Below are 23,589 nucleotides of genomic sequence, written 5' to 3'. Positions count from 1 at the left end.
GTTTCTTGTTGCTTCTATAACAAATTACCACAGGTTTAGTAGCGCTAACAAATGTATTATCTTACATCTCCTAAGTCTAAGGTCCTAAGTCTGACACAGGTGTCACCAAACTACAATCAAGGTGTCTGCAGGGCTGCGTTCCTTCTAGAAGCTCTAGGGAAGAATTCATTCCCTTGCCTTTTCTAGCTTCCAAAGGCTCCCACCTTCCCTGCCCCTTCCTTCATCTTCAAAACCAGCAACACAGCATCTGTCTGGTCCTGCATCCACAGTCTACCACAGCCAGAAAATGTTCCTCTTTTAAGGTCTGTTCTATTAAGGATTCATCTGATTAGACTGGGCCCACCTGGATAATCCAAGATGATCTCCCCAACCCGAGGGCCTTAATTATGCCTGCAAAGTACCTTTTGCTATGTAAGATAACACATTCACAGGTTCCAGGGATCAGGACGTTGACATGTGTGTGTGGCGGGGGGAGGGGTGGCATTATTCTGCCTACTGCACTGGCCCAGCACAGCAGCCCCTCACTACCTTCAAAGCCTCCTCTCCACCATTTCTGGGCTCCCCTAGCCACTGCTGTAGGTTTCCCACGGGCCTCTGCAGTCTTCCCCCAGCATAGCTCTTAGCACTTTGAATTGTAATTGCTTGTTCATTTTTTGTTTTCCTGCAATAAACTTCAAGTTCCCTGAGAGCAGGGACAGGGTTTGTCTGCTTTACTGACATATCCCCAGCATCTAGCACTACTTGAAAGCAGAACCACAGGTGGGTTATCTGTTGTGTTCCCAGAGTACCTAGCACAGGGTTTGGCTCACGGATGGTACTAGGCTCATGTTTGTTGAATTGAACAGAATAAACAGGTTCAGACTCATCTCAATGTCATGGCTCATAACCACAGGTGATGGAGTTTGGATGTATTGTCCTCCCAGAGCTCCTGGAAATATGATCCACAGTGTGGCAGTTTGAGTCATGGGGGCAGATCCGTCTTGAATGGATTAATGCTCTCCCTCGGTGGGGGAGTAATGAGTGAGTTCTCACTTTATTAGTTCCCATGAGAGCGGGTTGTTTAAAAGACCCTGGCACCTCCTCTCTCTCTCTCTCTCTCTCTCTCTCTCTCTCTCTCTTGCTTCCTCTCGCCATGTGATCTGCTTGTACCCGCTGGCTGCCTGCCGCTTTCCGCCGTGAGCAGAAGCAGCCTGAGGCCCACGCCACATGCAGCTGTCCCAGAATCGTGAGCCAAATAAACCTCTTTCCTTTATAAATTACCCAGTCTCAAGTATTCTGTTATAGCAACACAAAACGGACTAATACAACAGGACGCATGGGGGATCTTACAGTCTCTGAGGCTGGGAAGTCCAAAGTCCAGGGAACACATCTGGAAAAGGTCTTGGTGTTGGCAACAGTGACCCAGGGGTCTCACATGGCAGAAAATGGTGGATCAGAGAGAGCAGAGAGATAGCTCCTCAAGCACTCTCCTTTTAAAGCCCTCGGAACCACGCCCCTGACCACCAGGATTAATCCTTTCACTACAGCAAGGTCCTACAATCCAGTCACCTCTTCAAGGCCGCCCTCAAGTTATAGTGGGGATTCAGCTTCAGTGAGGTTGTGGGGGGTATCCAGTCTACAGCAGGGGACGTGTGGGAACGAGGTACCTTGGGTCAGGTAGGGCTACTCGGGAAATGCTTCTGGAAGAGAAGTGCTTGGGCAGAGGTTTGAAAGAGATGAAGGACAAGGACTGGCAGGGCTGGGGGTGATGACATCCCGTGGAGGACTGGTGTGAGCAAAGTCAAATGTGAAGACAGCTGGGGGGTAACCAGAGATGATGGGGTGGGGCAGAGATGACAACCAGGGCTCGAATGCCAGGTGGAGGGGTCTGGATTTGATGCGACAGGGTGCTACCAGGGATTATCAGCCATAAGCAGTGTACCGAAAACAGGATGGGAGGAAGATAGAATGGAAACAGGACAGAGGAAGGGAGTGTTTTGGGAGGAGCAGAGTGCTAGCCAAGGCCAGACACAGGCAGGGTGACAATGACTGCCTCTCGAGGACACTCAGATAGATTAGATGTGGACACAGGTGAGAGGGGTGTCAAAGATAATTTGACATCACAGTCTGGGAATGAGAAATGCAGAATGACAGTGTTACACGGAAACGGGGAGCCTCACTTCTGTGTGATGGGGAAGATGGTGAGCTCAGCATTGGATGTCTTCAGTCTGGGTGTCAGAGGGTCATCCACTGAAGGTGGCATACTCATCCTATGCTTTTGTCCCCTGAAGGTCCCTACCTCCATGTAGAAGCTGTATGGGGGGAAGGAGTGTGTTTTTCCAGTGCCTGCACTGTCCCTTCTGCCCCCATGAGCATCCTGTCTCCGCCCCAGTCTTCTCGCCAAGGCAGCCACTCTGACATCCAGAATGGACTGACATTTCCATTTATAAAGCCTCCCTCTTGGTGCCAGATACTGTCCCAGGTTCTTTGCATATATAGACTCATTATACCCACACAGCAACCCTGAAATATAGGTAATATTATCCCCATTTTATGGATGTGGAAACTGAGGCTCCCCAAAGGATAAGCCAACTACCCAAATTCACACAGCTAGGAAGAGAGGAACCAGGATTTGTGCCCTGGTCATTCTAGCTCCGAAGCCCCTGAGCTTTGCATCCCACCACAGTGCCTGTCTCCCCCTCCCCTACTAGATTTAATTTAATTCTTCCTAATTCCATTTAGCAAACATTTCCTGAGTACCCACCAAGCGTAGGCACTCTGCCAGGTGGTAAGGACATAGAGGAATGAGACACAAGTAGGAGAGACAAACACAAACTCAGCTACCACCATCCACAGTGCCTGAGGAGGGCCTCATTCCACCCGGGCCCAGCCACCAGCCGCAAATTCGGACCCTATTCATCCACCCCCCAGGAATCTCAAACTATCAAAGCTGAAGGGGATCTTAGAATCCAACCACCTCTTTACAGCTAAGGAAGCTGAGGCCCAGAGATGAGGAGGTGTCTTCTCCAGGGTACCACAGCTGTTAGTGGCGGGACCAAGGCCCAGGTGTCCTCGCTCCAGGTCTGCTGCCCTGGACTCAGACGATTCCTCTTTTCATCATAGGTGGCAGGAGGTTCATCTCTGCCTTTTAGCAGCCGGGCCTTGCACAGACCCTGCCCCAATTTGCCAGGTCAGAACCAGCAGCTCAGGGAGGGGACTAGGCTGAGGGCTGCTGCACACTCTTCACAGGCCTAGCCCACCACCTCCTTGCCAAGCGTGGTTTTCTCCTCCTCAGGGGTGTGTGTGTATGTGTGTGTGTGTGCGTGTGTGTGTGTGTGTGTGTGTGTGTGTGTAGATGTAGAAGTGGTGCCGCTAAAGTCCTCTGCAGTAAAAATGTGGATCCCTAAATAACATTTCCAGATTGTGAATGAGAACAAAGCCCTTCAACCTCTTTTTATCATTATTGGTGTTAACAGCTTATAGTTTATAAAGTGCTTTCTCCTTAAAACAGCAAGATGGAACAAGATGAGTTTTACAATACAAGGGCGAAGCACTGCAGGAGGAGCTCTACGGGCCACGGAAAGCCAAGCCCTTTCCCCGCTCCTAGTTTGCAGGGCTGACGTTGCCTCTAATTTTTTTTTTTTTTTTTGAATTGAAATATAATTATTGTACCTATCTGTGGAGTACAGCGTTGAATATCAATACTTGTGTGCGATACGTGATCGTCAAATCAGGATAATTACCATATTTATCATTACACAATGTAATCATTTTGGGGGGTCCTCTACCAACTTCTCGCCGTTTCCTCTTCTTATTTGGTCGGGTTTGAGAAATGCTTCCCTCTCCCTTGTGCGGGAACCTCCCCGCGCAGGCGAGGGTGGGACTTGTTGCCTGGGCGACAGCGAGGTTGGGCTGAGAGGCTGCTCCGGCAGCCAATAGAAGCGGGGCGGGGCGGGGCCGGCTGGGCCTGGCGCAGCTGCGGCGGGGCCTGCAGGTTCGTGGACCGGCGTTGGGGGAGGGGTGCGGGCTGTCGCGGGAGCCCGGGGGGTCCCAGCCCGGCCCAAGACCCCTGGGCGCGGTGGGCACTGGCCTCTGCTGTCGGATCGGGGCTCCGAGACTCTGCCCCCAAAGTTCCCGTCGGGCCCGAGCGGGGAGGAGCTCCCGCGGCGGGCGGAGGCGGAGATGGCGGAGGGCGGTGGGACGTGAGGCGGTAGTCGGAGCCGGGCCTTGTCGGAGCAGCTGGAGGCCCCCTCTGTCGGGTCCACCAGGTGGCCAATGGGGAACCAGAGACTCGGCGGGGAGGGAAGGCAGCGTTGGGCGACCGGGTTTAGGAGGCCCTGGAGTCCTGGAGCCCGGCCGGGAGCCCATGCCCACGTCCGGGCAAGACGATTCAGGGGCCCCGCCTGCCGGCTGTAGCGTGGCACCGTTCCCTTCTTCAGCTCCACTCTCTTTTCCAGGTGTCTGGTCTTGCTGGCCCAGCAAGCCTGATAAGCATGAAGTTCCTTTCTTTGGTGGCCGTGGTCGGGTGTTTGCTGGTGCCCCCAGCTCAAGCCAACAAGGTGAGGGAGGTGAGCCCGCAGCACCCCGTGCACGGCCGTCCTGCCCACAGGGCTCCCCCAGAGGTAGCCGCTGCTCAGGCCCTGCCCCCCACTCGCCTGTGGGCCATGCTTGTGGGGATGTTCTCTCGGGCGCAAGGCTGCAGGCCTCCCTAAGGGTGGAGGGAGGGGAGAGGGTGGTGCACGGAGCACCGGTTCAGTCTGGATCAGATAGACCAGTGGGGGTGGAATTCCCGCAGCGAAGTCTGTGTGGGGAAGTTCTCCATACATTCCTGGCCCCAGGGTAAATTAGTAGTGGTTATATCTATTACTGCACTTACGGAGAATCAAATTACATAATAATGTTAACGTGTTTTTTAAGTGTAAAGTCCTGTACAAATCAAAGTTTCTGTGACTGAGGGTGACCCACTTAACTGCGGGACTCCCGAGATCACTTCCATTCTTTAGGAGTAAATGACCTGGAGCTGGGTTTGAGTGGGCCTGTGGAACTTGAGATTCTGAAGATGACTAAGGCTTTGAAGTAAGGTTGAGTCTGAGGGTTTGCTTCCGTTCTCTCTAAGGAATTCCTAAGTGGAATAAAAATATTGGTGGTGCTGTCTCTTACCCGTTCCAGAGGGGAAGAACTTTCAAAGGGGTTGCTTGAGTATTCCCACAGAAATGATCCACTTCTTCCTCTTCATCCCTGCCCTTTTCCTTCCCCCAACGCTAGCCTAGGAAGTAGGAGATGGAATGGGGGAAAAGAGGCTAGCCACCGAGCCTAGTGGACAGAGGTGCACACGAAAGTGTGGGACCCAGGGTAAAGGACTGTGTCTTTGCCACTCCCTCCTAGGCAGCTTTCTGTGAGTCCCATTTGCCACCTGGACAGTTTCTGTCTTGGCCCTGTGATGTAGCATCCTTCCTACAGAAACAGTCCTTGCTGAACTGGGGATTGGAGAAAGCTCAAGAGCATACGTATGTCACCTGATGACACAGGGAACTGAGAGTTGGCATACTTGCTAGAACCTGAACCCAGGTATATGTGCTTTTTCTTCCAGAGTTCTGAAGATATCCGGTGCAAATGCATTTGTCCACCTTATAGAAATATCAGTGGACACATTTACAACCAGAATGTGTCACAGAAGGACTGGTAAGGCATTGCACACGCTGGCCCTTGGCTGCTCTACCCGACTGAATGTATGGGTGTTTCCTAGACTTCTTGAACCCTTGGAAGATAAGCTTGCTCTTCCATTCCTAAGGAACACTTTGTTCATGGTCATAAAGCCAATCCATAGTTGTTATCAGCTAGCTATAGAAATAGGGTCCAGATGTCTTGAATTCCAGCTGAGGAGTTCCTGGTCAGAGGAGTGGATTTTGTTGTTTTGCTTTGAATTGCAGTCCTTACTGGTGTATGCAAAATGGTTCTAGACAAGTTGGGAGGGGCAGGTATTTTGGCCACATACTGTGGGATGTTTAGTGCTTTTGCAAAGCTCTGTTACTTGTGTTATTCTGTGCCAGTCTCATAGCAACCTTGTAAAGTAGATGGGGTGGATATTGTTCCCATTTTATAATTGCAGAGACTGATGCCCCAAAAAAGAATCTGCATTATACTCCTGGAGTCTTGAATTCATTTGTGGGTTCCTCACTTTTAAAAAGAGAATTCATTCAGAGATGGCCAGCTTGGTGAAGGGAAGATTCAAAACATTGTCCTTGAAGGAATGGTTTAAGGAACTAGAGATAGCCTGAAGAGGAGAGGACTTGAGGACAAGTGACGGCTGAGCAAGACCAGAAGGAGGGCTGGCATGCTGTGGCAGGTGGGGCATGTGGAAGCAGGTGCTCGTGGGCATCAGTTATGTTCAGTGTGGTTTCTAGGTGTAGAATTGGGGCCACTGGATGAAAGCTTCAGGGAAACAGGCTTAAGTGTGAGTTGAGGGAGCATTTCTTTCTTTCTTTCTTTTTTTTTTTTTTTTTAAAGTGACCGGTAAGGGGATCTCAACCCTTGGCTTGGTATTGTCAGCACCACACTTAGCCAGTGAGCTAACCCTATATAGGGATAGCCATCCCTATATAGGGATCCGAACCCATGGCCTTGGTGTTATCAGCACCCACCGCACTCTCCCGAGTGAGCCACGGGCCGGCCCTGAGGGAGCAATTCTAATTGAGTCAATTTCAGGAGCTGAGGAGCCCCATCCTTGGAGGGATCCGAGCACAGATGGGGTGAGGTCACTGTAGAAGGAATTAACATCAGATGGGGGTGTCTGGGTTGGTGTTGCCTCTACTTGGTTGTGTGTTGGGATCTTCAAGTGAGCTTTGACAAAAAACATGCCCAGCAAACCCTCATCCCCCTGAATTTTGATTCAGCCGGTGTTGTAATAGGGGGAGGAGTGGGGCGTGTGGGTAGTAACCTTTTCTTAAAGTTCCCTAGGTGCTTATGATGCTGTTGACCCAGAGCAACATTTGAGAATTTTGAAACCATTTGAATTTCCAGCTCTGAGATAGTCTAATTTTCTGAGAGGCAGTCTAGTTAGATGTACAGTTTCTGGATCCAGCCTTCCTGTCTTCAGATCTAGCTTTGCCACTTGTTAATTGTGTAACAACTTACTTAGTCTCCACTGTACTTTGATTTCCTTATCTGTAAAATGGTGGCAGTTTTTGAGTGCTAAGTGTGTGTGTGTGTGTGTGTGTGTGTGTGTGTGTGTGTGTATTTGTGCATGTGCATGCACACATAAGTAAGTATAGCACTTAGAACAGTACCTGGCACATAATAATGTTAACTGATGTTATTATTCATATATATTATCATGCCTTACTAAGGCCACATTGCTGGTCATCGTCAAGCTTACACTATAGCTGGAGAAAACTTAGGCTCCTCCCAAACTACTGGCTTGTTTCCCTCAGCATCTGGCTGTTCTGATGGATTCACAAATTTCTGAGACATAAAGGCTGGGTGGGAGGAGCCCTAGTGACCTCCTTGTATCTTATGGTTATAGTTCAAACAGCATCAATAAACACCTGGATTGGCTGTCGTGGCCCCACAACATATAACAGGGCTACATTCCATGCCCCTTGTGCAGGCAGACATTGGCAGATTTTAGTAGCACTCTCTCTGTGCTGGAGTTACAGCCTGGCCTGAAAACCCAAGCTCGGATGCCCACAGAGAGTGAAGTCCTGCTAAGGTCTCTCAGGCTGTAGTTTATCTCCTTCTTCATATTAGGAGTTAGAATTGGGAGGCTGCTTGACGAACAGTTTTACTTCGAGAACCTCAAACAGTCCCATTAAGGGTGGTGGGTGGAAGCTGAGGCTGGGAGGTAAGATGCCAGGATTCTAGGACCCAGCCACACTGACCATATGCTTGCCTGGAGTCCCTTAGAAGTGGGGCCTTGACCTTGATCTTAGCACTTCAGTGCTAGGGTCAGAGAAAGAGGACAGTTTGCTTGTGTCTCCAGGTCTCTGTTAAATTTCACTCTGGTGTGGAATTGATCCCCTGCTGAAAGAAGACTTGCCCCTCCCTCTCGGTCTTGCAGAGTGAAGCCAGAACCATCAGAGCTGCAGTCCCAGGTTTAATGGCCCAGCCATGGATGTTCCTGTGTTGCTGGTATTCTGCCACCTAGTGTTGAGAGTTTATAACCACAGGCATGTAAAAAAACTGAAACCCCAACAGTTTTGCCCCTTTGGGGGGTCTGGCAAGGAGATTTGTTGTAGAGACAGTTCTCCAGGAGGAAAGAACCTGATAGGTCGGCTAGTTCATTGCCTTTCAAACTTGTTAAAATAGAACGCTCTACAAACAAAATCTCCTGGAAACACAAAATGTGTACAACATAACATCATACTTGCTCTGGCTGGGATGGAAATGTCCTTCAACCTCTCCCTCATCGCCACCACCCTCCTGCGCGGTGGATCCCGTGATACCCTAAAGGGCACAGTTTGAAAGATGCTGTCCGAGTTCAGGCTTCATTTATAAACGAGGAAACCGGTCCAGAGAGGTTAAAGAAATTACCTACAATCACAGAATATGTAGAAGATCAGAGAATGAAACCCAACTTGTCTTTCTCTTTAGCCCTTTCTCCTTAATGTCCCCTGACCACTCTGTGGAGTCGTTTGATATCACTGACCCCGCAGAGGTAAATAGAGACCTTCAGGGAAGCAATCTTACGTTTAGGGTTTCACCGGTTCCCAGGAGAGCCAGAGACAGCAGAAATATTTCAGCTCCTTATCACAGTTCCACTTTCCCCCTTACGGCCTGCTCCCCTGGGTAACAGGATCCTAAATTGAAGAACTCGGTTGGCCCTTCTCAGCTGCCCCTGACACTGCACCTTGGCCTTGTGGAGAATCCATAGATCCCACTGCAGTGCTGGAACAACCTTCCAAACCCAAGACCCTGTGTGGCTCAGGAAAGGGAGGAGGAGTCTCATCCCCAGGAGGCTTGTAGAAACTGGCTGGACATTCCCTCGGGACAGGAATGACGACCCAGCATCATCCATCCGCTCCCCCCAGAGGAGCAGTGTGCAAGGCCTGAAAGCCAGGCCTTTAGTTACTTACAGCAGGGAAGGCTGTTCCCTGCAACAGGGAGTAATGGGTTGGAAGCTGCTACCAAAGATGGAACTGGGATGACCAGAGTTGAGGTGAACTCATGTATGCCACATGCTAGACTTTTAGAACAGAGTCTTTTAGAGGACATCCCACTCTCATTTCAGCACACTATCTTCACATCACACACACTTGATGCTTCTGCTGGAAACCCATCCTGACACCTCGGAAGAACAGGCCTTCTTGTTTTTAGGGAACTGTGACTCTTGCAGGAGTCCTGTCAGAGCTGGAGTGGCCTTTTAAAGGTCACTGGTGCAGCCACTGCATCTCACGGCAGAGAGGATAGGCCCAGGACAGACGCTCAGTGGCAGAGCCAGGACAGAGCCCAGGCCTGGCTGTCCATTATAGCACCTCTGCGATCCTCCGAGGGCTTGTGTATTTTCCCCAGTGGTGCTGGCTGTAAGGCCTTTTGCTTGCTCGGTGTGGTCTATGAGGCACCCAGGTTGGTCTGATCTGAGGAAGCAGGGCATGAATTGAGAGCCAAGTGCAAGCACAGGCCCCACAGAGGCTGAGAGGCAGTTGGAGAGATGTTGAGGCTAAGGGTCTTGATTGGGGTCCTGGCCTCGCCACCACCAAGAAGATACCATTTTGCCTTCTTGAGTCTGTTTCCCTCTTTTAAAATGTGGTTCCTGCAGTCTTTAGCCCACCTTGCTTGGGAGCGCTGTTAGGTAAAAGTGGGCTAAGCAGCTTACTCTTAAACCTGTAGTTCATTTGGCAATCACTTATTTACTGAGCCCTGCTCTGGCCACCACTGTGAGAGGCACTGGGAATCTAGAGACAGATAAGACTTGACCCTTGTCCTCAAGGAACTGAACATCTACAGTAGATATAAAGGCAGGACTCCAGGGCAGTGCGATTGGGGCAGTGGTTGAGATGAGATGAGTTTGGGGCGCTGGCTATTGGGGAGAGGCAGACCTTTGAGTAGAATCTTGAGAATGTGGGAAGGGGAGCGGGCAAAGCATGCATGCCTGGGTGAGGGTGTGGCATGCTGTTCATTTAGAGAACAGTCTAGCACATTAGCTTGGCCGGAGGCTGGGGAGAAGGGTGAAGAGTGGCAGAGATGGGGCTGGACAGGCAGGCGGGTGCTCGAATGAGGTGTGTCAAGGCCCCAGGCTGAGCAGGTAGCCCTTACCCTGGAGGCTCTGTGGAGGCATTGATTGGCTGTAAGCTGGACAGTGACATGGCTCTGGTCATTAGTTTCATTTTGGTAGGATCGTGTGTGAAGGTACGTTGTATTAGCCAGCGCTAAACTTGAGGCAGGAGAGCAGTAGGGAGGCCGGGTCAGGTGTCCGAGGAGGAAACGATGAGCTAAGACTTAGAGGTGTTTAGGGAGGTGGAATCACTGCCGTTTGTGGGGTTTGCAGGTGAGAGAAGAGGCTGTGGCAGATGGTTCCCAGGGCTTGTCTTGCTCAGTGGAGTGGATGGTCGGGGTTCTCTCTGCCTTTGGGAACACAGACCCCCAAGCCAGCTTGTGGGCCTGGGGAGTTGGGCGCAGAGGGTACACAGGGGTGGGTGTGGAGTTGGTCCCTATGTGACACTCATGTGGGGACTCCTGTAGGCAGCTGGACGTAAGAGGAGAGGTCGTGACTAGAGATTCTAACCTAAGGCCTCTAAGTGGAAACCTTTGGAATGGGCGAGGCCACGTGGGCGGAGATAAGCATGTGACAAGAAGGCAGCTGAGGGCAGAGCTTTGGAGAGCCTCGACACTGGCAATGATGGCACTGTAGGTGCAGTTTGGAGAGCTGGCTCTGATGAGCAGGGGCAGGGCCATGAGGCCGGAGGTTGGGAAGGGACTTCTGCCATCCTGACCCTCTACAAACCCTCTGCCCGTCCCCGTCCCCCGGGAGCACCCTTCACCTTTGCCCCACCCCTGCCTCTCAGCTCCCCGGCTGCCTGCTTCCCTGGTCCTGAGGTTTCAGGACTACCCGCAGCCCCACCCCATGGCCTTGTCTGTCTGTCGGTTGCAGCAACTGCCTGCACGTGGTGGAGCCCATGCCAGTGCCCGGCCACGATGTGGAAGCCTACTGCCTACTGTGTGAGTGCAAGTACGAGGAGCGCAGCACCACCACCATCAAGGTAGCTCTGGGTCGCAGGAGCCCCCATGGGAGTCCCCGTGCGCTAGCACCCCCTCCCCCAATCCCTGGCTATCCTGCACCCCAGTTTTTTGCTTTATTTCAGAACACTCCAAGTGGCTGTGAGACTTGCTTCTGGGCTGGCCTAGTACAGATACAGGGACCCACGTCCTACACCTTCTGGGAGCCAGCTCTCTCCTCTGACATCTTTCCAGTGGCTCCCATTACAGCCAGGAAAGCTGCTTGGGACTCCCTTTTCCCTCCCATTCTTTCCAGTTTTCCCTTCCTCCGTCTCCTTCCATTCATTTAATAAATCTCTTTTGGGTGCCTGCTGTTCTGGGCACTGTGCACGATGCTGGGAATAGGGCGGGAAGCCTGCCCTCCAAGATGGCATCAGGATCCTCTGAAAAAGCTTCAGAGCTGCGGACTGGCGCTGGGTGTTGGGTTCCGGGACCTGGGCCGAGGGGCATCAGACTGCTTACTTTCGTTTTCTCCCTGAACCTTGTTCTCATCGACCATTTGGGCTATAGGGAATAAGAAAGGACACCACCAGGTTCTTGTCCAGTCCTCTGCACCAGGCAGGACTGGACCACATCTCAGAGAGGCCATGAAACCACCCTAGCAGAGACTCTTGTTCCCCAGAGCCCCCACCACGGTCTCCTAGTGCAGGGCTCACCGATTTCTGACATAAGCCCTTCCTGTTCCAGTTTGTAAGCTTATTTCTGCTTGTCCTCTGAAGATCTAGAAATAGCATCAGAAAATATCTCTCATGCATTTAAAGACACCGCGGAATCCTCCATCGGTTCTCCTTTTGAGGCACATGTGGAGGAGAGGTGACCCTCAATGCTGTCCCCCCTGCCTGCACCAGGGAGCTGCACCTTCTACCTGTGCTGCGGCTCCTCTGTGTCCTCACGGTTCGGGTAGAAAGCAGCCATCTGCCCCTACTGTCAGGGTGTGCAGACTGAACTCCTTTCATCCTCCGGTCTGAGTCAGCCCCTCCTGCAGCCCCTCCTGCAGCTGACCTGCTCCTCTGAACTCACTCCAGTGTGCCCCGCCCTCTGGGGACCAGACGCCTGAGATCTTCACTTCAGAGCCAGATGTCGCCTCTCCCCGTTTATCAGGGAAGGGACTTCCTGGCACTGGGGCCTTATCAGACACAACTTCCTAATCCCTCACATTTCCCTCCAGTCCTCCCTGGGAGACTCTCCCCAGCTTCAGCCCATTGAAGACCCAGCCTGCATCCTCCTTCCCTGGGGTGCAGGTGAGAGGTCTGATTATCCACCCTGTTTTCAGAGGCATGAACACTGATGCCGCAAGCGGGAGGAAGTTGGTCCAGTTGAACTTGGCTGTCGACTGAGCTGGGCAGTAAACTTGTGAATCCCAAGCTTCTTGTCCTTCTCTTCACTCCTCTTCACAGTCAAGCTAGGGCCGGGGCTGGGATCAGAAGGCAGCGATGGCCAGCATATAGAAGTAGGAAAAGCATTTGAGATGGAGTCAGCAAATGCAAATGTGGGTTCAGCTTCATCTCTACCACCTACAGGTTGGGTATCCCTTATCCGAAATGCCTGGAAGTGTTTTGGATTTTGGATTGTTTTTTGGATCTTGGAATATTTGCAGAATACATACCAGTTGAGGACTCTTAATCTGAAAACCTGAAATTCAGAATGCTCCAATGAGCATTTCCTTTGAGTGTCATGTTGGTGCTCAAAAAGTCTTGGATTTTGGAGCACATCAGATTTGGGATTTGGGGATTAGGAATGCTCAATCTGTACTTGCGTTGGGATCTAGGATGACTTAGCCTAGCAGTTCTCAGTCAGGTGATTGCTGCACCCAGGGGGCATTTAGAGCTGAGTGAAGATGCTTTTGTGGTCCCGATAAACTGAGGTGCCTGACTGACACCATTACAGGGACTGTGGCTGCTAAATGTCTTAGAGGGGTCCCACCTAAAATGCCCAGAGCACCCATACTGAGAAACTTTACATTAGCCTCACTGAATCTGTCTTTTCTGTAAAACAATTACTCCAACTTGCAAGGCTCTGTCAGAGATTCATGGAGTTCTTCTGCCCTGGCTTTCCCCTCCCTGAAGGGTGGCTGGTGGCAGGCCTCGACCACCTGCACCTTGCCAGTCTGCCCCGCCCTGCGCAACAGTGTACCGTGAGTGGGCCAGGTGGGTGCCCTCAGACAGAAGCTGCCCACCATGTGCATCCTGCACTCAGCAGTGGGCTATGAGCCCACCAGCCCAGGTCTATTCTTCTTGGCCTCTGCTTTCCAGCCTCTCCACCAGCTGGTTCTTCCTTGCTCTCCCTTAGTTTCTGATGGCCTTCCATCCTTCATTGTAGATTCTTCTGCAGCCAGGTGGGCCCTGTTTCCCCAACCCCCACCCCGGGAACCTCTTGGGGTGTCAGGCTTCAGACTTCTTCCTTTATCGCCGGCCTGCTATCTTATGGCTGCCAGGTAACTAATGGCTCTTGTTGGCTCCCTTGGGTTAGGACAGACTGGTCAGTTGTGGAGCAGGACCACTCCTTTCCCTCGCTGGCACCCTCCTTCCGAGCCCACATCGCCTCTGGTCACTCCCAGCCAAGCATGATGGTGCAAGGATAGAAGTGGGCGTCCTTCCTGGCCCAGGCTGCTGGTTCACAGGGCATGCTGCTTCTCTTCCTCAGGTCATCATTGTCATCTACCTGTCTGTGGTGGGTGCCCTCTTGCTCTACATGGCCTTCCTGATGTTGGTGGACCCTCTGATTCGAAAGCCAGATGCATACACTGAACAACTGCACAATGAGGAGGAGAATGAGGTAACTGGGACTTCCAGCATTCGAGTCCCCAGGGCAAAGCCCAGAAGAGCATCACCTGGGCCTCAGTGGGGATTGGCACGCCCCTTCCTCTCTGCCCTGCACCCGCCATGCTCCAAGGTGCTCTTCTCCTAGTCAGTGTCCTGCAGATCACCCAGACTGAGAAGGGAACTGCCCTCTGCCCTTCCAGATGAAGCAGAAGATGGCCCTGAGTTTTCCTGACACCTGGCATTAGGCAGCCCCTGTGCACAGCTGGGGGAGCCAGGTCTTCCTGTTACGCTGTGTTTCCAGGCACAGGGAAGTGAAGCAACAGGGTCGGTCACACGTAGATACACGTACCATCCTGCTTGCTCAGATAGTGCCGACAAGTTGGTGGTGGACTTGGAGGCAGTAGGTTTATTCTTTTGTTTAATGATTCCACAATGCTGAACACTTGCTCAATGCAAAGTACGGCTTCAAGCTCCCAAGGGAAAAGTAGGATTTCAAAAGCTGAAAAGGAGTTTGGTAGGTAGTGTGCCAGCTGGCAGCATCACCTTGTGTATATGAGGAATTTCGAGCATTTTGAGGATGTGGTAGGCATGTAGGAATAGTGGCAAATAGAGCTAGCCGGTAAACCTAAGCCAGATTATTGAAGGCCTCAGATGTCAAGCTAACGGGTTTTGGCTTTATCTGATAAGGACGATGGGAAACCACTGATGCCAGACAGCCTGCAAACCTCACAGGAGCTCACGCGGCAGTGGAGAGCCGGCAGGGCGTGGGCCAGGCCCAGCACAGTTAAGAGTCGCTCTTGCCCTCTTCCCATCCATCCCTATGCTGATGAATTGCAGAGGGTGGGACAGGAGGGCTTGGGTGAAGATCTCTTCATGGGAGCGGGACGTGTGAGCTCTTGCTGAGCAGAGTTGTGATGCACCAGCACTCCCATCAGAATCTCCTTGAGGGGGTGATGAATCCATAACCCAAATGCCTCTCACGGGCCCTTTACATGCTCACAGCAGCCAGTGGGGGTGCGAGATGGCATTGAACTGTGGGCTGCTTGCAGGCTGTGCTGTCTGAGGCAGGCCAGGGCTCACGGCCACTTTCTGCTCCCAGGGGTGGACTGTGTCTGTGAGCTGTGTCCCTAGGGCCTCACCAGAAGATCCTTCTGTTTATTTACAGAGTGATGCAGTGACTGAACTCGTATGTAGCCAGAGGAGTGTCTCCTGGAGAAGCATCTTAGCCATGTCCTGGCAGAATTAGTTGAAGAAAGGGTTGTGTTTAGCTTGAAGAAAGAAAGAAACTCAAAGAGGCACATGATAGCTGCCTTCAGATGTTTGTAGAAGAGAGCTTAGCTTCACCCAGGGTGAACCTCACCTATGGGACAGAAGGACCACAGTTGGGAGTTAAGAGAGGGGGATTCAACATGGCAATGTAGGAAGGAGGCTTCTCGTAGACAACGTAGTCTAATGATGGAGTGGGTGGGCTCCCTTGTAAGGTTGTGAGTTGCAGGTAACTAGAGGTAACCAGGCATGAACTATCACTGGTCAGTCGTAGTTTAGTTTTTCAAGTGCTGGATTGGAGGCAGGAAAGGGCAAGTTTCCCACCAAAAAGAGGGTCCAGGGGCTCAGGTGTAAGTGTGCAGCTGCCCAGGGCCAGCATGAGCAGGGGGGACAAGGACAGGTCAGGGAGGGAGGCCTGGCTGCTCCCACCAGCCCTGCTGCTTCTCTGGGCTACATGCCTGGACCGTTCCCAGTCTGCCACAGTCTCCTGCTGACATGAGCGTGGCCAGAGGTGGAGCAGAGGGGACAAGCCTTGCCGCACTAGAGCTGGGGCCTGGGAGGTGGTGGCGCTGGCAGTTGGGTGGTCTGTGTTCAAGAGGAAGCCTGGTATGCCTACCTGGTTATTAATGTAGAGTAATAGCAGCTCTGATAGGGGAGGAGCATCGCTAATAAACACTCAGTGATTAGGGTAATGTGGTAATTGCAGTCCTGGCTGGAGGAGTAATTGAGAGATGCAGCCCTCTCATTACACAGCCCGCGCCACGATTTCCCTGGAATGCATGGCTCTCGGGCACGGCCTCGTTGTGTCTCCTGCCGTCCTCGATATGGAGCCAGAGGGGGGCTTGCTGTCTCTGGGTCTGAGCCCAGACCTCTCTTTCTCCCAAGAGACCTGGGGTGCTCCCCACTTGGAGTCTGTGTGTGTGAGGGGGCCTTGGGGATGAAGGAGGACTTAGGTTTGGTCAGTCTAGTTCTTGGAGGCAGTACCTGTATCAGAGGGTGGACATTTCCTGGGTGCAGGGGTTGGCTGGGTTGGAGGAAGGATTATCTCGCAAGAGTGATGTCAGCCTCTTGTAATGAGTGCTGTGAGGGCAGCGGGACATCACAGGCAGCATTCAGGTCGAAGCTGAGAGCCTGTGCTCCGTGCTGTAGAGGAGGTTCCCGCCCTAGGACGGACAGCGTGACACCCCCTCACCTCCCACTCGAGGTTCTAACAGGTCACAAAACATTGAATTCAGTCTCTTTGACACCCTGACCTGAGGAGCAGCCAGCTGTGGCTGGTCGGACGCTCATGCAGGGGCTGGGCAGGGGAGATCTCATCTGCTGCCCTTGAGGATGGGCGAGGGACCGCCCCCTGTCCCAGTGTGTGGCTTCCCCCTCCATTTCCTGGCCTCCGGTGATTCTTTGTGGTGTCCTGTGGCTCAGCAGCTCTGTTTCTCTCCTACTGTGTTCAGAAATCCCGCAGGTGGCACTGCGTTGAGGTTACAAAGACTTTTGTCTGCCCTTAGGGGATTAAGCCCTAAGATGGAGCCAAAACCAGGTGAAGGAGCAGGGACGTAAAGGCTGTGGATAAGATCGGGCGTATGGGGTGGGTGGCCAGGTGAAGAGCTGGGTGCTGGGGGAGGCCCTTCTTTACTGGGCATGGTAGGGAAGTCGTCCTTCTCTATCTCAGTCTGGGGAGGGAGGCTTCCTGGCAGAGGGGGACTTTCAGAGCCAGCTCAGAAAGGATGGGAGAGTGACTGCTGGACTGCTGCAGGAGGACAGACAGGGCCTGAGGCCGAATGGCACCTGAGGAACTCACCTCTGCAGAGACCGATGACCCTAGTCCTGGGCAGTAAGGGACAGTCACTGGCTCACCCACCCCTCTCAGTGCACATGGGGAAAGGGGTGGAGGAATGTCATGTTGGGCGGCAGGGAGAGGGGGTCCCAAGGCCATCCAGCTGAGCAGTGGCAGGACCAGGTCCGTAGTCGTGTCTCTGGGTTGATTAGTGGTCTGCAGAGTGTGTCCCTTAAGAAGGAGACAAGACCAGGCCTCTTCTGTGCTGGAGGGATTTGGCTTTTTCCCCAAGAGCAAGGAAGTTAGAACATGGCCTCTGAGGGTTCCTTAAAAGGTCCTCGCCTTTCTAGGGTTCCTCACCTAGGCCTGTACAACTTGATGACCTTAGAAGGAAAACTCCAGGTCTGAGGGGCTTCCAGATCCCCTAGGAGTCGGGACTTAGCAGAAGTGAGATCTGGAGGTCGAAGTACTTCTCAGGATTGGGGGCCCCTTGGTTCCATCCCCCGATTCCTGTAGCCAGGAGCTCTCCTGCCCTGGGGCCAGAGCACTGGAAGAGGAAGGGGAGGCCTCCCCCGCAGCCTCAGCCCGAGTCCGTGGAGGGAGATGAAAGCCTGTCATGGTCCCTTTGAAAGCACTGGCAGAGCCTCAGTGGGTCCTGATTGCTGGGCGCTGCTTTCCCTGGGATTCCAGCAGCATTAGGCCTAATCCCTGGGCTCAGACGCCCTTTGAAAGGAGGAAGCAAGCTTGTTTGCTGGGACAGCAACGGCAAACAGAGCTGTTTCAGATGTGCAGGTTTGGGCCTCTTTGAAGAGAGAGAAATAAGGGTTTCTCTGAGGCTCTGGATGGCTCTTCTGCTCACAGCATGGGCCCCCGAGCTCTGAAGGGCTCTTCAAAGCTCTCCCCTACCGGGGCGGTGGGTGTAGTTCTGGGCCCCTGTGGCAGAGGGGTATGCAGGAAACAAGGAAAGATGGTGGTGATGAAGGGGATTGGAAACGTGTAGGGTCTGGGGAGAAGAGAAGACTTGGCCACTGAAGACCAGTCTCCCTTCCTGTCTGAGGATGGGTGGGCAGCTGTGTGCCAGGGACCCCAGCCCTAGGAAACTGACAGGGAAAGATGGAGAAGACCCAGCTGAGGGGGGTGATAGGATGGCCTCCTCTCCCCCAGGAACAGAATAGAAAGGTGTACGATCCAGTAGACATTTCTAGAACCTCCATTAGGGTCAGCACAGCACAGTCATTAGGAGCAGGGCTTGGGGATCACAGTGCTGGGTTGGAGTCCCAGCTCTGCCTCTTCCTGTCCACGGTGCCAACGTCGTGGTTTAGTTTCCTCAATCTGGAATAGTGTATCAGTTCTTACCTCAACATAAGTGTTGTGATAATGCATGGGAAAGCTTTGTTCATCTTTACACTCACGTCTTAACACTTAAGTAGCGTTCTGGTGGTTGGGGGAAGGCTGAGGGGCAGCGGGTGCAAAGGCATTAGTGAGGTGGTCGCCGCAGGTGGAGAAAGGACTCGTGGACCAGCACAGTGGGAGGACGGGGCAGGTGGGGGACGGGAGGCTGGTTTTTGAGCAGGGGAAGGGCATGATTGGATCTGTCCTAGGAAGGTGACTGGTAGCATCAGGGAGAGCCTCACAGCAGAGAGATGCAGCAGGATTTGACTATGGCAGGAAGGATTTGGGTTAAACCTGGAAAACTCAGAGGCTGTGCAGTCCCCTTTCTAAAGAGTTTGCACTAGGGTCCTTCATTCTAGGCTTAGTGGCTAGGTAGGTGACAGGAGCACCTGGTCCTGTTCCCATGTCTGGGATTCAGGGGTGGGGGGCGAATGAGGAGAGCCATCTGAGGTGGGAGGTGGGCGGTGGGCTTCTCTCTTCCCCTCCATCTCCTTGTCAGCAGAGAGCCTCGGGCCAGTCCAGTGCCCACTCAGAACCAGTGTTTCTGGGCAGCCTAAGGTGGGTCGGATCTGGGATGGTTTCATGGCTCAGGGGTGGTTTCTCAGCTCAGACTTGTCCCAGGGCTGGAGAGGAAGGCCTTGCCTGAGGTTCCTGATCCATGGTTCCTTCACGGGTGCTTTGTTCTTGCTTTGACCTTGGGGAAAGCTACCAGCCTGCTTCTTTGGTTGTCCATGTAGGTTCCCTCTTAGGAGAAACCAGCCAAAGAGGGACCCAGCTGAGTCCTGGGATAAGAGATACACAGACATGGGTTCAAATCCCGACTCAGCCGCTGAACAGCTCTGTGACCTTGGCGGCATGATTCCTCTTTCAGAACCTCAATTTCTTCATCTACAAGATGGGAGTGATATTACCCACTTGCCAGTGTTGTGAGCCTGGGAATCATCTGTAGGAAGCGCTAGCACAGTGGCTGCTGCATAGTGGCACTTGTCATCGTTATGCTGGTCTGGTCCCCTGGGGGCCTCCCCCTACCTCCTCTCCTAGCTGCCTTTCTGCCCCCCTGAGTTACGCAGAGACTGAGCCCCAGAGGGCGAAGGGCCTGAAACTGGTGGTGATCCTCCTGCCCGTCCCACCGCTCCCACTGCAGAGAAGGCAGGGGTGAGGTCCCGCTCTGGGCCGTCTCTAGAACAGATGTGGAGTCGTTAATACCTTTAATCAGACTATTAGCAGTGGAAACACGGAGCCTCTCAGCAGCAGCTTTCCCCCCACTTAGGAGCTGTTTGTTAAGACTTTACATGAAGGGAAATCAAATGGTAACTGTGGTAATGTGGTGAATTTCACCTTGTTCCCTTAATGCTCCGCTCTTGGCTTTCCCTGGCTTCCCCTCCTCAAGACGCCCTCCCGAGCTGCAGAGCAGTGGAAGGAGGGAAGGGCTGCATCTTCCCCACCCCCCAAAATGCTGGCCTCTGGGGTCACATGTAGGCATCTCTCACTGAGGCCCTATAATGAGGACACTGGTCCCAGAAGGGACAAGTTTGGGAATGGGGAGGAAGAGAAGCTCCTCCAGCATCCAGAGCCAGGATGGCTAAGTCCTGGTGGGCTAGCAGCTTCCCAGGTGGGTCAGTGCCCTCCTCCAGATGGCCACACAGAGACAGAATGCTGGAGGCTTGTCCTTTGCACTGTGGAACACTCGGTTGGCACAGCCGAACTGGGAGGGAATGGAATTGAAGGGTGGTGCAACCGCCACGGTCATTTTCAAAGCCAGCTCCTCCTGGCAGCAGACTGCCAACTTTCTACCCTTTTGCCTGCCTGGTAGACCCCAGAGCTAGGGTCTGATATTAATAATTGCTGCTGGTAATTGAGAGCTTAGTGTCTGCCAGGCGCTGCTAAAGGCTTTACGTTCATTGTCTCATCAAGGGGAAGTTGTTTCAGTCTCCATCTCATGGATGGGGAAATAGGTCCAGAGAATAGGCCCAAGGTCATATACCCAGTAGGAGTCAGAGCCAACATTGAGAGCCAGGTTCGTTTTATTCCAAGGTCATCTTAACCTCTGTGCTAAAACTGCCGGGGAAGAAGGAAACAAAACATCTCTTGATCCCCTGCTGCGTGACAGTCAGTATACCAAGTGCTTTATGTCTATTAACTTTTCCATACCCATCTCCTAATCAGAAACCAGTGTTTTTCAAAATGTGGGTCGCAAATCATTAGGTCAAGAAATGAATTTCGTGAGTCATGACCAGGATTTTTTTAAAGTGAAATGGAACAGAGCAGAGAGTATCAGAATGCGTCATACCAAGTCTTGTTTTGTGAAACTTCTTTTTGCTGTGTGTGTGCGTGCGTGTGTGGGGGACACATACATGCATGTACTAGATGACAGTATAATAGACAAAAGTCTCAAAGACTGGACTTATTAAAATGAAGCTTAGCGAAATAGAATAACTTGTCCAGGGACACACAGGTGCTTAGTGGCTGAGGCCAAATCTCCTCCCCGCCAGCTCCCACTGTGGACCAGTAGTTCCATCTGTGAGAGGGGCTCGGGAGTCTGAAGCCGGAAGGGGCAGGTGTTAAAGAACCCAGGAGTCCTGACTCCAAGCTCAGCGCGCCCCCTGCCTGATGCTGACACACCTGCCCCTCAGGCGCTGCCTGATCCTCACCCAGCCTGGCAGAGGACGCCCATCTCAGGGTCCTGGACAGGTGGCTCTTAGAGGGCAGTGTCCATCCCTAACTCACCTTAGAGAGGAGCACTCACAGATGGATTACTCCAAGCTCTGCAATGATGACAATGATGAACTCCCTTCCAGCCTCCTCTCCAGCCAGCCCCCTCATGCACTGCCAGCTCAGTCTCTGCCGACCCTACCCTTGCCTAACCGCCTCCCTCTCCCCAGCCTGGCAGCTGCTTGGCGACAGAAGCCGTGCCAACTCAGGGCATTAGAAGCAAAGTTGCATTTACTGGGCGGCTCTGGGCTTAGAGAGGTGTGCTAATCCCTTAAGAGATGTGTGGCAGGAGATGAGAGGCAGGGAGAGCTGGGGAGGAAATCCCCATGGGGGTGTGGGCCTGGCCCTTGGCTCTAATTCCCCCCAAAGATCAGGTTTGGGTCCTGCAGGAAATGCATGGGCTCCGGAGCTTCAGAGGCAGAGAGGTGGTAATTAGGGGAGGATGCTTTTGACGACAGAAAGAGTTCTGAGAGCAGAGAGGAAGGCGGATGGTGGGAGGCAGATAGGGAAGGAGACGAGCTATCCTAAGCTGGAAAAGGAGGGAGTGGGGCAGATCAGTCTCTGGAATGGGAATGCTGGGGTCGAGCTCCAAACTCCCATCCCTGCCAGACTTCCTGAGTGATGTCACATCCCCTCTCCCAAGGAAAGTCAGCTTGGAGTGCCCCTCCCTGCCCCCCATCAGAGCAGGTCCTGTGGGTCTTGATTTGTGCAGACTCCTCAGTAGGCCCCCCACCTGGAGCAGATGTGCTCCCATCTCAGGGTAGCCAGATCCTAGCCCCTGGCCTTCCTGCCATCCCCTGGGCAATGGCTGCTGGGGCAGGGGAGTTCTCCAGCCTAGTACCTGCCCTGGGGGCACACTGGTGCATTTCCTCAAACAACAAAGGTCATTGAGTCCTCTGCCTAAGTTAGGTCTTGAAGCCACCCTTAGTATTCCTCTTGAGAGTTAGGAATAGGCCTGTGGAGTTCAGGCTGGGACCCTGACTTTGGCTAGCAGCATGGTAGTAACAGGCCCCAGAACATACTTCCCCTGGAGTGCTTCCTTTCCCAGGCCCCAGGGAAGGGCAGGAGCCCCATCCTGCAGATTCTACAGACACTAGGGCCTCTAGCAGGCCAGGCACACTGTGTTAGGCTCTGCACATGACAAGGCAAGGTCCCCAGGGAGCCCACAGCTCTTAGGGAGGTCAGACTTTGGGGTTGCTCACAGGGTGTTCTGTCCATGTCAGACCTTTGGGACCCAAGGCCCCTCTGTCTCGCCAATCCAGATTGTCTTCTTTATCTTTCCTACTACAGGACGCTCGCTCTGTGGCAGCAGCCGCCACATCCCTCAGTGGACCTCGAGCAAACACAGTCCTGGAGCGCGTGGAAGGTGCACAGCAGCGGTGGAAACTGCAGGTGCAGGAGCAGCGGAAGACAGTCTTCGATCGGCACAAGATGCTCAGCTAGACGGGCCAGTGCAGGCGGCTCCAGGACGGGAGGCCATGGCTCCAGCTTCTGGGGCTGGACAGAGCCAGGGGGCCACTTCTCCCCTTCCCTCAATGCCAGCCTTCCTTGGGTCTTCCCTTTAAAAGCCCGTGGCTTTTTTCCTTCTCCCTCTCTTTAGAAATGTTGTGCTCAGCTGTTTTAATTAGGGAAGACCGATGGGGTCTCTGATCTCAGGCTTGTCTCCTCTGGGATTGAGAGGAGGGGGAGGCCAGAAGGAATGGAGACATTTGAGGTGGCCTCAGGATTGGATGCAATCTGTCTCTCCTGCTCCACCCCTGCCATCCTTCTGGTTCCAAATGTTGGGAACTTTATTACCCTTTGGAAGATGGAGCTGGGTCAGCAGAAGCTCATTCTTGGCAGGAAAACATGGTCCAGCATCCAGCATGTGCCTCCTTTCTGTTGTGGTTCTTCCTGCCACCATTCAGCCCCAGTGAGGCCTGGTTCCAGCCCCGGGGATGGCTCTGATGGGAGAGCTGGTCCCACTGGGCCCCACTGTGGTCTTCAGGACACACCCGGGAGCCTGGTGTGCTCCCATGCTCTTCCTCTGCTGATGCATGGCAGTGCCCGTGCATTTTTGCCTCCTCTGCCACCTGTCCCCTCACTCCCACTTCAGGACCCAGGCAGTCCCCCCACCTCTCCCCAGTGTCTGCAGCTGCTGAGCCAGACGATTGGTTGGACCATGTGACACAAGGGCACGAGCAGTGGGTCTGAATGCCATAGCTCCTATCCTTGGATGGCCACTTGTCCCTGAATTTCATTGTTCAATGCATGGAGAGAAATGTTTTTCCTGTCATCTTAGAGTTGTCTGTAAATCAAGGAAGCCATCATTAAATTGTTTTATTTCTCTCACTTTCTGGATTTTAAGAGATTTATGGAACTAAGAGAATGTTTCACAAGTGACTTGATAAGTGTGGTGTCCCAGAGAGGGGACTGAGAGGATTGTCCTCGGTAGGTCCAGCGGAACCTTGGCAAGTCTGGGTGGCCGTGGCAGAGCCACAGTAGGGTCCAGGA

At 53.0% G+C, this 23,589-nt stretch overlaps 1 protein-coding gene across 1 annotated transcript; it reads left to right on the top strand.

Annotated features, from left to right (window-relative positions):
- Nucleotides 1-3,988: 3,988 nt before the first annotated feature.
- Nucleotides 3,989-23,427, top strand: TMEM9 (transmembrane protein 9). The gene is made up of 6 exons (XM_008581053.1): nucleotides 3,989-4,247; nucleotides 4,437-4,538; nucleotides 5,570-5,661; nucleotides 11,066-11,174; nucleotides 13,834-13,965; nucleotides 22,387-23,427. The coding sequence occupies exons 2-6, from the start codon at nucleotides 4,473-4,475 to the stop codon at nucleotides 22,537-22,539; spliced, it is 552 nt and encodes a 183-aa protein (XP_008579275.1). The 5' UTR covers nucleotides 3,989-4,247; nucleotides 4,437-4,472; the 3' UTR covers nucleotides 22,540-23,427.
- Nucleotides 23,428-23,589: the final 162 nt, after the last annotated feature.

The sequence above is a fragment of the Galeopterus variegatus genome, unplaced genomic scaffold (assembly GCF_000696425.1).
Source record: "Galeopterus variegatus unplaced genomic scaffold, G_variegatus-3.0.2 Scaffold2242, whole genome shotgun sequence".
Classification (NCBI taxonomy): Eukaryota; Metazoa; Chordata; class Mammalia; order Dermoptera; family Cynocephalidae; genus Galeopterus; species Galeopterus variegatus.
This window is presented reverse-complemented; position numbering and strand designations above follow the sequence as displayed.

Coding starts and splice junctions, on each gene's coding strand:
- TMEM9 (XM_008581053.1), top strand. CDS start 4,473: ATGAAGTTCCTTTCTTTGGTGGCCGTGGTCGGGTGTTTGCTGGTGCCC. Junction 4,539..5,569: donor CCCCAGCTCAAGCCAACAAG/GTGAGGGAGGTG, acceptor TTTTTCTTCCAG/AGTTCTGAAGATATCCGGTG. Junction 13,966..22,386: donor ACAATGAGGAGGAGAATGAG/GTAACTGGGACT, acceptor TTCCTACTACAG/GACGCTCGCTCTGTGGCAGC.